This window comes from Archocentrus centrarchus, chromosome 4 (assembly GCF_007364275.1).
Source record: "Archocentrus centrarchus isolate MPI-CPG fArcCen1 chromosome 4, fArcCen1, whole genome shotgun sequence".
Taxonomy (NCBI): Eukaryota; Metazoa; Chordata; class Actinopteri; order Cichliformes; family Cichlidae; genus Archocentrus; species Archocentrus centrarchus.
The window spans coordinates 30,691,047-30,704,205 of NC_044349.1; the positions used below are offsets into that span (position 1 = coordinate 30,691,047).

The 13,159-nt window shown below is 48.1% G+C and overlaps 3 protein-coding genes across 3 annotated transcripts; all 3 read left to right on the top strand.

The window, feature by feature from the left end:
• The first annotated feature begins 1,298 nt into the window (after positions 1-1,298).
• Positions 1,299-5,542, top strand: LOC115778910 (phospholipase A2 inhibitor and Ly6/PLAUR domain-containing protein-like). The gene is made up of 5 exons (XM_030727287.1): positions 1,299-1,375; positions 2,498-2,599; positions 2,702-2,869; positions 2,948-3,108; positions 5,390-5,542. Exons 1-5 carry the CDS (start codon positions 1,327-1,329, stop codon positions 5,540-5,542), a joined length of 633 nt encoding a protein of 210 aa, XP_030583147.1. The 5' UTR covers positions 1,299-1,326.
• A 2,977-nt stretch (positions 5,543-8,519) lies between these two features.
• LOC115778911 (integumentary mucin C.1-like) lies at positions 8,520-11,101 on the top strand. Its single transcript, XM_030727288.1, has 2 exons — positions 8,520-9,158; positions 11,072-11,101. The coding sequence occupies exons 1-2, from the start codon at positions 8,520-8,522 to the stop codon at positions 11,099-11,101; spliced, it is 669 nt and encodes a 222-aa protein (XP_030583148.1).
• A 178-nt stretch (positions 11,102-11,279) lies between these two features.
• LOC115778912 (mucin-5AC-like) lies at positions 11,280-12,619 on the top strand. The gene is made up of 2 exons (XM_030727289.1): positions 11,280-12,056; positions 12,407-12,619. Exons 1-2 carry the CDS (start codon positions 11,280-11,282, stop codon positions 12,617-12,619), a joined length of 990 nt encoding a protein of 329 aa, XP_030583149.1.
• The last annotated feature ends 540 nt before the right edge of the window (positions 12,620-13,159 follow it).

Genomic DNA, 13,159 nt, shown 5'->3' on the forward strand with positions numbered 1-13,159 from the left:
CACACACACACACACACACACACACACACACAAAACAGAAGCCATGAACATGACTTATGTCAGAAAAGGGTGTGTGTGCAAGTGACACACGCATACCCGATACAGAGAATACCCTGTGTTTGATTTACAACCTCCTATTATTAAGACATAAATAGAGATTGCCACTAGCGTCAATAAGAGAGGGTGTGGCAAAGTTATCAGAAAACAACATGTCCCTGTTTGAGCCATACTCCTGTTTAATTTTCAACTATTTTAAACACGTTAAGCTTTAAACATATTAGAGTTCCAGCTTCGTCTGTACTTTATGATCCATTTGAACTGTTAAATAAACATTAGAGCAAAATGAAAAAAGTGCAACATGTACATTTATGAAAAAAAACATAAATGTGAGCTGAAATATACTCTTAACTACAGCAGTTGAGTAAAAGTACAGTTACATTACTGTACAAATATTAACATGACAATCATGACTGCTGCCACGCTTGCAACAGTTTTAAACATCTCTCTGATTAATTTGGTTGTTTGAACAGTCATGTGAGATGCACTGATTATTTTTACAGCTTTTTTAAAACTTTGAATTCATTCTTATTTACCTGAACTGCATCATGCCAGTGTAACAGTATGCTGAAAACACGAGCCCAACCTGTCTCTATAAACTAAAGAAATAGCAAGGATCAGTCACAGAGTTGCATTGATTATGGCTGTGACAGATTTTTATTTTCAGAATCTTTATAGAAACCTCAGCCAGACAGATAAGCTTCCACGGTTAGTGTTTCTTATGGTCAAAAATTGTTTGTTTATTGTGCTAAGCCTTTAGAAAAAGTAATGAGGATTAAAAGCATAATGTGAAAGATTAATTCAGCAATAATTCCCTAAACTGATGGTGTATTAGACTGCATATAAAAGGTTCAGAGGGTTTTGAGGGAATTCAAAAATACCGTACACAATCCTTCATGTAGTGTAAGATCAGATGATGATCATTCATTCCATATTCTAGCAGCTTTTACCAAGATGGAGGCAAGCATTCATGGACTCATAACATGACGTGACACATAGAAGGAGATCATTCTCATTCATTTATATTTAGAAATTAGAAGGCTATTGTGTATATTTTTATTTCAGTGCGAAATTGAAAAAAGGGTGTGGTAATGTGCACTGACAATGATTTGACAAAAGAAGAGCTGACTGTTTGAATGGTCATACTGTTAAAATGCAAACACACCCATTCTTGAGGTCACCTGTTCAGTATATAAAGTGTTTCACGCTCCTGATGATTAGTATCACAATCCAAGGAAACTAGTCTGCAGTACTGACCTGTTCATCACAATGAAGCCCATCATGCTTCTGATTCTCCTCTGGGCAGTGTCCAGCACAGGTAACTCCACTAATTCTTATAATATACTGAAGGGGGTTTTTTTTTTATTCAAATGAGTATAGTTGTATTAAATCTACTGCATTTCACATCTGTTAAATGTTCAAAAACTGCCAAATGTCCTTTGAGAGAAGTTGCTGAAACGACATGTACATGCAGGAAAAGGTTTTTTGCCTGAGATGGTTAGAGGGATGGTTGGGAGAATTGGGAGGGGAAGGGCCAGTGGATGAAGAAAACCTTTTCTGAGCTGAAAAGCTGAAACTGGCCACAAAATAACCAGTGATGCAAAGATGTAAAGAAATGCAAAAATCTTGTAACAGTAATGAGGGAAAGTTGATATTTAGATCAAAATCCTTTGGACCTGGAGCATATTATATATACTCAGGAGTATATATAAGGAGTATATATATATATATATATATATTATCATCTATCTAAAGATCTAGGAAAACATAGTTTAAACCCAACAAGAAGACAAGAGTGTAAAGTTGTTACTGTGCTGAAAAAATGTTGTAGGTTGTAGTCTCAGTATCCTCATTTGGTTTCAACTCTGTTACCCTTTAGACAATTTGTGATTAATAATTATAATAGTAATAGTTGATGTCAAGAAAATTCATTTAACTAATTTTCTTAAAAATGAAGCCTGTACAACAGATTTGTGTCTTAATCATGTCAAAGTGAGGTATTTTACACGGATGATCTTTAATATATTTACTAATGATCCTTGTCACTTCCTATATTCTCCCTAGAGCCAAGATAGTAGCAACAGGAAATGAAACCAACTGTATAGATGTTACACTCTTGAGACAGAGGCAGTCAGTAGCACTCCTGACAAGAGAAAGAGTTATGGAACAAAAAGGATCCAGTCACTCATGAGACAACATTCATGAAAATAAATCAAAAATGCAGAGATCCCTCAAAAATATGTTATATTATTGAGCCATAGATAATCTCTCAAACAAAAGGGAGGAGATAATAATAATAATAATAATAGGAGAAGTTGTTAAAACATATGTTTTTATAAATTACTTAAAATTCTGTTTTGCTCAACATGTGAAATCTGTTAAGGCTTAATTAAGTGTCAATTATATGATCATCACTTCTCTGTTTTTCTCCTGAGTACAGCTGGAGCTCTTCAGTGTCAAATCTGCACAGATCAAATGTGTTCAAGCACAGCACCAAATAACTGTTCTTCAGAGACGATGTGTGTTACAACCACCATTCTAGGTAGTCTTTTCTTCATATCTTCTGATAATTTTCACTAAATTACAAATACTGTGAAGTTAGGTGTGTTTTCCATCAACAATAAACTGCACTTTGAATTTGCAGCTTATTCATCTGGAGTTCAGGCAAGGCAAATCTACAAGGCATGTGCATCTTCTTCCTTGTGTCCACGTATGGGGACTCAGACATTTTCAGTTGACCTAGGCTTTCAAAGTGCTCTTGCATCTGCCATGTGCTGCAACACAGATAACTGTAACTCAGAAACTCTGCCTGGTAAGTACAAATCAATAAGTTGCTTACTGGAGACAGGATAACAGAATGAAAATGAAATAATGCTCCTTTCTGTTTTAGACCCTGCTCCTCAGTCAGGTAACGGTCTACTGTGTAACGTTTGTGACCCCTCGACCTCACAGTGCACCTCTACATTACAATGTGAAGGAGTGGAGAACCGCTGCTTTCAATCAACTAGTGAGTCTTTATGTTGTATACTTTATCAAAGCTCATCTTTAATCGTGTTTTTTTTTTCTACCTAAAACTATCCATCCATCCATCCATCCATCCATCCATCCATTCTCTTCCGGTTATCCGGGGCCGGGTCGCAGGGGCAGGAGCCTAAGCAAAGAAGCCCAGGCTTCCCTCTCCCCAGCCACCTCCTCCAGCTCATCCGGAGGGACCCCAAGGCGTTCCCAGGCCAGCCGAGAGATATAATCCCTCCAGCGTGTCCTGGGTCTACCACGGGGCCTCTTCCCGGTGGGACATGCCCAGAAAACCTCACCTAAGAGGCGGCCAGGAGGCATCCTAATCAGATGCCCGAGCCACCTCAACTGGCTCCTTTCGATGTGGAGGAGCAGCGGCTCTACTCTGAGCCCCTCCTGGATGGCTGCACTCCTCACCTTATCTCTAAGGGAGAGGCCAGCCACCCTTCGACGGAAACTCATTTCTGCCGCTTGTATTCGCGATCTTATTCTTTTGGTCACTACCCAAAGCTCGTGGCCATAGGTGAGGGTAGGAACGTAGATCGACCAGTAAATCGAGAGCTTCGCTTTTACACTAAGCTCTTTCTTCACCACGACAAACCGGTGCAGCGTCCGCATCACTGCAGAGGCAGCCCCGATCCACCTGTCGATCTCCCGCTCCCTTCTCCCATCACTCGTGAACAAGACCCCGAGATACTTGAACTCCTCCACATGGGGTAAGAACTCGTTCCTGAGCCTGAGAGGGCACTCCACCTTTTTCCGGCTGAGGACCATGGCCTCAGACTTAGAGGTGCTGATTCTCATACCGGCCGCTTCACACTGCGAGCTGGAGGCCACCCCCTGATGAAGCCAACAGAACCGCATCATCCACAAAAAACAGAGATGAGACTCTGAGGCCACCGAGGAAGAAGCCTTCCGCCACCTGGCTATGCCTAGAAATTCTGTCCATAAAAATTATGAACAGAATCGGTGACAAAGGGCAGCCCTGACGGAGTCCAACACCCACAGGAAACGAATCCGACTTATTACCGGCTATACGGACCAAGCTCTCACTGCAGTTGTACAAAGACTGAATGGGCCGCAACAATGGGCCAGACACCCCATACTCCCGCAGGACCTCCCAAAGGACACCCCGAGGGACGCGCTCGAATGCCTTCTCCAAGTCCACAAAGCACATGTAGACTGCTTGGGCAAACTCCCACGCACACTCGAATATCCTTGAGAGGATAAAGAGCTATTCCAGCGTTCCGCGACCAGGTCGAAAACCGCATTGTTCATCCTGGATCCGAGGTTCGACTAACGGACGCACCCTCCTTTCCAGCACCCTGGCATAGACCTTACCGGGGAGGCTGAGGAGTGTGATCCCCCGAAAGTTAGAGCACACCCTCCGGTCTCCCTTCTTAAAGATGGGGACCACCACCCCGGTCTGCCAATCCATTGGCACTGCCCCAGATCTCCACACGATGTTGCAGAGGCGTGTCAACCAAGACAGCCCTACAACATCCAGAGCCTTCAGGAACTCAGGGCGAATCTCGTCCACCCCAGGGGCCCTGCCACCAAGGAGTTGTTTAACTACCTCAGTGACCTCACCCCCAGTGATGGTCAAATCATCTCCCTCATCCCCAGACTCTGCTTCCACTACAGAAGGCGTGTCAGTGGGATTCAGGAGGTCCTCGAAGTATTCCTTCCACCGTCCGACTATAGCCTCAGTTGAAGTCAGCAGCACCCCACCCACACTATAAACCGTGTGAGTGGAGCACTGCTTTCCCCTCCTGAGTTGCCTGACGGTTTGCCAGAATCGCTTCGATGCCATCCGAAAGTCTTTTTCCATAGCGTCACCGAGTCTCCCAGTGACTCCAAAAAGGGTGGGTACTCTGAACTGTCATTCGGCGCATAAGCGAAAACAACAGTCAGGACCCATAAAGATTATTTACAAGTTGGATAAAATCACAAGGTTCATTTCAATACGACTTACTGTATACACAAAATTGTATGCAGGTTGCAGGCTTGCAAAGAAATACTTGCCTGAGGAAACAACTGATTATTTTTGAAAATTGTTGTAATAAAAGTGCTATATGAATATGGGTGTACGAACTGTTGAATGAGCTAAAAAGAAAAAAACATGTGGAGGGCTGTGCATGAGAAAAAAGTATAATAGCTGTATCAGTTGCTCTACCATTTAAAATGTGATGAAGACAGAAAGGAAATAAAATACACATATAAAACAATGATTAATATTTGCTTTTTCATTTGCAGTAAACGATGGTACCCAAAGTATCCCAGCTTTCGGCTGTGCATCTGAAAATCTGTGTGCAAGTGCTTCGGCTGTGACTTCTTTACCTTTTCTGCGAAATGTTGGTACCGTAACGAGTGGACCAAACTGTGTTCTACCTACAACAACTACAACAGCTACCCCAACCACAACAACAGAGACTCCAACAACAACCACAGAACCCCCAGCGACAAGTGAGACTCCAACCACGGCAACAGAAGTCCCAACCACGTCCACAGAAGCATCAACCACAACAAGTGATGCCCTAAGCACGACAACAGAGGTGGCAACAACAACAACAGAGGTGCCAACCGCAACAACAGAGGCTTCAAGTACTACAACAGCTACCCCGACCACAACAACAGAGGCCCAAACCACAACAACTGAGGCTCCAACAACAACCACAGAGTCTGCAACGACAAAGAGTGAGGTGCCTACCATGACAACAGAAGTCCCAACCACGTCCACAGAAGCACCAACAGCAACAAGTGATGCCCTAAGCACGACAACAGAGGTGGCAACAACAACAACAGAGGTGCCAACCGCAACAACAGAGGCTTCAAGTACTACAACAGTTACCCCAACCACAACAACAGAGGCCCAAACCACAACAACTGAGGCTCCAACAACAACCACAGAGTCTGCAACGACAAAGAGTGAGGCGCCTACCATGACAACAAAAGTCCCAACCACAACAGAGGTCCCAACAACGACAACAGAAGCCCCAACCATGACAACAGTCACCACAACCACAACAACAGAGGCTTTAAGCACTACAACAGCTGCCCAAACCACAACAACAGAGACCCAAACCACAACACCTGAGGTCCCAACAACAACCACAGAGCCCCCAACGACAACCAGTGAGGCCCCAACCACGACAACAGAGGTCTCAACCACAATAACAGAGGCCCCAACAGTGACAACAGCTGCACCAACCACGACAACAGAGGCCCCAACAACAACCACAGAGCCCCCAGTGACAACAAGTGAGACTCCAACCACGACAACAGAATTCCCAACAATGACAACAGAGGCCCCAACCACGTCCACAGAAGCGTCAATCACAACAAGTGATGCCCAAAGCACGACAACAGAGGTGCGAACAACAACAACAGAGGTGCCAACCACAACGACAGAGGTCCATACCACAACAACAGAGGCCCACAGCACAACAACAGAGGCTTCAAGTACAACAACAGCTGCCCCAACCACAACAACAGACGTCCAAGCCACAACAACTGAGGCTCCAACAACAACCACAGAGTCCGCAACGACAAAGAGTGAGGCCCCAACCACGACAACAAAAGTCCCAACAACGACAACAGAGGCCCCAACCATGAACACTGAGGCCACAACAATGACAACAGTTGCCACAACCACAACAACAGAGGCTTTAAGCACTACAACAGAGGTCCCAACCACAACAACAGAGGTCCCAACAATGACAACAGCTGCCCCAACCACAACAGAGGTAAAAACTACAACAGCTGAGGTGCAAACAACAACCACAGAGGCCCCAACAACAATAATTGAGGCTCCAGCCACAACAACAGAGGTCCCAACAACGACAACAGAGGTCCCAACCACAACAACAGAGGTCCCAACAACGACAACAGAGGCCCCAACGACAACAGAAGCCTCAACCACAACAAGTGATGCCCAAAGCACAACAACAGAGGTCCCAACCACAACAGCTGAGGTGCAAACAACAACCACAGAGGCCCCAACGACAATAATTGAGGCTCAAGCCACGACAACAGAGTTCCCAACAACGACAACAGAGGTTCCAACCACAACAACAGAGGTCCCAACAATGACAACTGAGGCTCCAACAGCAACCACAGAGTCTGCAGTGACAATGAGTGAGGCCCCAACCACGACAACAGAAGTCCCAACCACAACAGAGGTCCCAACAACGACAACAGAAGCCCCAACCATGACAACAGTCACGGCAACCACAACAACAGAGGCACAAACCACAACAGCTGAGGTGCCAACAACAACCACAGAGGCCCCAACGACAACAGGTGAGGCCCCAACCACAACAACAGAGTTCCCAACAACGACAACAGAGGTCCCAACCACAACAACAGAGGTACCAACAACGACAACAGAGGTCCCAACAACAACAATTGAGGCTCCAGCCACGACAACAGAGTTCCCAACAACGACAGCAGAGGTCCCAACCACAACAAGAGAGGTCCCAACAATGACAACAGCTGCCCCAACCACAACAACAGAGGCCCCAACAACGACAACAGAGATCCCAACCACGTCCACAGAAGCCTCAACTACAACAAGTGATGCTCCAATCACGACAACAGAGGTCCCAACAATAACAACAGAGGTCCCAACCACGACAACAGAGACCCCAAGCAGAACAACAGAGGGCTCAACCACAACAACAGAGGCTTCAAGTACTACAACAGCTCCCCCAACCACAACAACTGAGGCTCCAACAGCAACGACAGAGTCTGTAACAACAACGACTGAGGCCCCAACCACAACAACAGAGGTCCCAACAATGACAACAGCTTCCCCAACCACAACAACAGAGGTCCCAACAACGACAACAGGGGTCCCAACCACGTCCAGAGAAGCCTCAACTACAACAAGTGATGTTCCAATCACGACAACAGAGGTGCCAACAACAACAACAGAGGTGCCAACCACAACGACAGCGGTCCCAACCACGACAACAGAGGCCCCAAGCACAACAACAGAGGCCTCAAGCACAACAACAGAGGCTTCAAGTACTACAACAGCTGCCCCAACCACAACAACTGAGGCTCCAACAGCAACCACAGAGTCGGTAACGACAACGACTGAGGCCCCAACCACGACAACAGAAGTTCCAACCACAACAGAGGTCCCAACCACGAAGACAGAGGCCCCAACCACAACAACAGAGGCCTCAACCACAACAACAGAGGCTTCAAGTGCTACAACAGCTGCCCCAACCACAACAACTGAGGCTCCAACAGCAACCACAGAGACCCCAACGACAACAATTGAGGCTCCAGCCACGACAACAGAGGTCGCAACAACGACAACAGAGGTCCCAACAACAACAACAGAGGTCCCAACAATGACAACAGCTGCCCCAACGACAACAACAGAGGCCCAAACCACAACCACAGAGACACCAGTGACAACAAGTGAGACCCCAACCATGACAACAGAAGTCCCAACAACGACAACAGAGGTCCCAACCACGTCCACAGAAGCCTTAACCAGAACAAGTGATGTCCCAAGCACGACAACAGAGGTTCCAACCACAACAACAGAGGTGCCAACCACAACGACAGAGGTCCCAACCACGACAACAGAGGCCCCAACCACAACAACAGAGGCCTCAACCACAACAACAGAGGCTTCAAGTACTACAACAGCTGCCCCAACCACAACAACAGAGGTCCCAACAACGACAACAGGGGTCCCAACCAGGTCCACAGAAGCCTCAACTACAACAAGTGATGCTCCAACAACAACAACAGAGGTGCCAACCACAACAACAGAGGCTTCAAGTACTACAACAGCTGCCCCAACCACAACAACTGAGGCTCCAACAGCAACCACAGAGTCTGTAACGACAACGACTGAGGCCCCAACCACGACAACAGAAGTTCCAACCACAACAGAGGTCCCAACCACGACAACAGAGGCCCCAACCACAACAACAGAGGCCTCAACCACAACAACAGAGGCTTCAAGTGCTACAACAGCTGCCCCAACCACAACAACTGAGGCTCCAACAGCAACCACAGAGACCCCAACGACAACAATTGAGGCTCCAGCCACGACAACAGAGGTCGCAACAACAACAGAGGTCCCAACAACAACAACAGAGGTCCCAACAATGACAACAGCTGCCCCAACGACAACAACAGAGGCCCAAACCACAACCACAGAGACACCAGTGACAACAAGTGAGACCCCAACCATGACAACAGAAGTCCCAACAACGACAACAGAGGTCCCAACCACGTCCACAGAAGCCTTAACCAGAACAAGTGATGTCCCAAGCACGACAACAGAGGTTCGAACCACAACAACAGAGGTGCCAACCACAACGACAGAGGTCCCAACCATGACAACCACAGAGGCCCCAACCACAACAACAGAGGCCTCAACCACAACAACAGAGGCTTCAAGTACTACAACAGCTGCCCCATCCACAACAACAGAGGCCCAACCCACAACAACTGAGGCTCCAACAGCAACCACAGAGTCTGCAATGACAATGAGTGAGGCCCCAACCACGACAACAGAAGTCCCAACCACAACAGAGGTCCCAACAACGACAACAGAAGCCCCAACCATGACAACAGTCACGGCAACCACAACAACAGAGGCACAAACCACAACAGCTGAGGTGCCAACAACAACCACAGAGGCCCCAACGACAACAAGTGAGGCCCCAACCACAACAACAGAGTTCCCAACAACGACAGCAGAGGTCCCAACCACAACAACAGAGGTCCCAACAATGACAACAGCTGCCCCAACCACAACAGAGGCCCCAACAACGACAACAGGGGTCCCAACCACGTCCACAGAAGCCTTAACTACAACAAGTGATGCTCCAATCACGACAACAGAGGTGCCAACAACGACAACAGAGGTCCCAACCACAACAACAGAGACCCCAAGCAGAACAACAGAGGGCTCAACCACAACAACAGAGGCTTCAAATACTACAACAGCTGCCCCAACCACAACAACTGAGGCTCCAACAGCAACCACAGAGTCTGTAACGACAACGACTGAGGCCCCAACCACGACAACAGAGGCCCCAACCACAACAACAGAGGTCCCAACAATGACAACAGCTGCCCCAACCACAACAACAGAGGCCCCAACAACGACAACAGAGGTCCCAACCACGTCCACAGAAGCCTCAACTACAACAAGTGATGCTCCAATCACGACAACAGAGGTGCCAACAACAACAACAGAGGCCCCAACAACAACAACAGAGGCCTCAACCACAACAACAGAGGCTTCAAGTACTACAACAGCTGCCCCAACCACAACAACTGAGGCTCCAACAGCAACCACAGAGTCTGTAACGACAACGACTGAGGCCCCAACCACGACAACAGAAGTTCCAACCACAACAGAGGTCCCAACCATGACAACAGAAGCCCCAACCACAACAACAGAGGCCTCAACCACAACAACAGTGGCTTCAAGTGCTACAACAGCTGCCCCAACCACAACAACAGAAGCCCAAACCACAACAACTGAGGCTCCAACAGCAACCACAGAGACCCCAACGACAACAATTGAGGCTCCAGCCACGACAACAGAGGTCGCAACAACGACAACAGCGGTCCCAACAACAACAACAGAGGTCCCAACAATGACAACAGCTGCCCCAACGACAATAACAGAGGCCCAAACCACAAACACAGAGACCCCAGTGACAACAAGTGAGACCCCAACCATGACAACAGAAGTCCCAACAATGACAACTGAGGTCTCAACTACGTACACAGAAGCCTTAACCAGAACAAGTGATGTCCCAAGCACGACAACAGAGGTTCCACCCACAACAACAGAGGTGCCAACCACAACGACAGAGGTCACAACCATGACAACAGAGGCCCCAACCACAACAACAGAGGCCTCAACCACAACAACAGAGGCTTCAAGTACTACAACAGCTGCCCCAACCACAACAACAGAGGCCCCAACAACGACAACAGGGGTCCCAACCAGGTCCACAGAAGCCTCAACTACAACAAGTGATGCTCCAACAACAACAACAGAGGTGCCAACCACAACAACAGAGGCTTCAAGTACTACAACAGCTGCCCCAACCACAACAACTGAGGCTCCAACAGCAACCACAGAGTCTGTAACGACAACGACTGAGGCCCCAACCACGACAACAGAGGTCCCAACCACAACAACAGAGGTCCCAACAATGACAACAGCTGCCCCAACCAATACAACTGAGGCCCCAACAACGACAACAGGGGTCCCAACCACGTCCACAGAAGCCTCAACTAAAGCAAGTGATGCTCCAATCACGACAACAGAGGTGCCAACAACAACAACAGAGGTGCCAACCACAACGACAGAGGTCCCAACCACGACAACAGAGGCCCCAACCACAACAACAGAGGCGTCAACCACAACAACAGAGGCTTCAAGTACTACAACAGCTGCCCCAACCACAACAACTGAGGCTCCAACAGCAACCACAGAGTCTGCAACCACTACGACTGAGGCCCCAACCACGACAACAGAAGTCCCAACCACAACAGAGGTCCCAACCACGACAACAGAGGCCCCAACCACAACAACAGAGGCCTCAACCACAACAACAGAGGCTTCAAGTGCTACAACAGCTGCCCCAACCACAACAACTGAGGCTCCAACAGCAACCACAGAGTCTGTAATGACAACGACTGAGGCCCCAACAACGACAACAGAAGTCCCAACCACAACAGAGGTCCCAACCACGACAACAGAGGTCCCAACCACGACAACAGAGGCCCCAACCACAACAACAGAGGCCCCAACCACAACAACAGAGGCTTCAAGTGCTACAACAGCTGCCCGAACCACAACAACAGAAGCCCCAACCACAACAACTGAGGCTCCAACAGCAACCACAGAGTCTGTAACGACAACGACTGAGGCCCCAACCACGACAACAGAGGTCCCAACCACAACAACAGAGGTCCCAAGAACTACAACAGCTGCCCCAACCACAACAACAGAAGCCCAAACCACAACAACTGAGGCTCCAACAGCAACCACAGAGACCCCAACGACAACAATTGAGGCTCCAGCCACGACAACAGAGGTCGCAACAACGACAACAGCAGTCCCAACAACAACAACAGCGGTCCCAACAACAACAACAGAGGTCCCAACAATGACAACAGCTGCCCCAACGACAACAACAGAGGCCCAAACCACAACCACAGAGACCCCAGTGACAACAAGTGAGACCCCAACCATGACAACAGAAGTCCCAACAATGACAACTGAGGTCTCAACTACGTACACAGAAGCCTTAACCAGAACAAGTGATGTCCCAAGCACAACAACAGTGGTTCCACCCACAACAACAGAGGTGCCAACCACAACTACAGAGGTCACAACCATGACAACAGAGGCACCAACCACAACAACAGAGGCCTCAACCAGAACAACAGAGGCTTCAAGTACTACAACAGCTGCTCAATCCACAACAACAGAGGCCCCAACAACGACAACAGCGGTCCCAACCACGTCCACAGAAGCCTCAACTAAAACAAGTGATGCTCCAACAACAACAACAGAGGTGCCAACCACAACAACAGAGGCTTCAAGTACTACAACAGCTGCCCCAACGACAACAACTGAGGCTCCAACAGCAACCACAGAGTCTGTAACGACAACGACTGAGGCCCCAACCACGACAACAGAGGACCCAACCACAACAACAGAGGTCCCAACAATGACAACAGCTGCCCCAACCACAACAACTGAGGCCCCAACAATGACAACAGCGGTCCCAACCACGTCCACAGAAGCCTCAACTAAAGCAAGTGATGCTCCAATCACGACAACAGAGGTGCCAACAACAACAACAGAGGTGCCAACCACAACGACAGAGGTCCCAACCACCACAACAGAGGCCCCAACCACAACAACAGAGGCCTCAACCACAACAACAGAGGCTTCAAGTACTACAACAGCTGCCCCAACCACAACAACTGAGGCTCCAACAGCAACCACAGAGTCTGTAATGACAACGACAGAGGCCCCAACCACGACAACAGAAGTCCCAACCACAACAGAGGCCCCAAC

Coding starts and splice junctions, on each gene's coding strand:
- LOC115778910 (XM_030727287.1), top strand. CDS start 1,327: ATGAAGCCCATCATGCTTCTGATTCTCCTCTGGGCAGTGTCCAGCACA. Junction 1,376..2,497: donor CTGGGCAGTGTCCAGCACAG/GTAACTCCACTA, acceptor TCCTGAGTACAG/CTGGAGCTCTTCAGTGTCAA. Junction 2,870..2,947: donor TAACTCAGAAACTCTGCCTG/GTAAGTACAAAT, acceptor TTTCTGTTTTAG/ACCCTGCTCCTCAGTCAGGT.
- LOC115778911 (XM_030727288.1), top strand. CDS start 8,520: ATGACAACAGAAGTCCCAACAACGACAACAGAGGTCCCAACCACGTCC. Junction 9,159..11,071: donor CTCCAGCCACGACAACAGAG/GTCGCAACAACA, acceptor GGTCCCAACCAG/GTCCACAGAAGCCTCAACTA.
- LOC115778912 (XM_030727289.1), top strand. CDS start 11,280: ATGACAACAGCTGCCCCAACCAATACAACTGAGGCCCCAACAACGACA. Junction 12,057..12,406: donor CAGAGGTCCCAAGAACTACA/ACAGCTGCCCCA, acceptor TGATGTCCCAAG/CACAACAACAGTGGTTCCAC.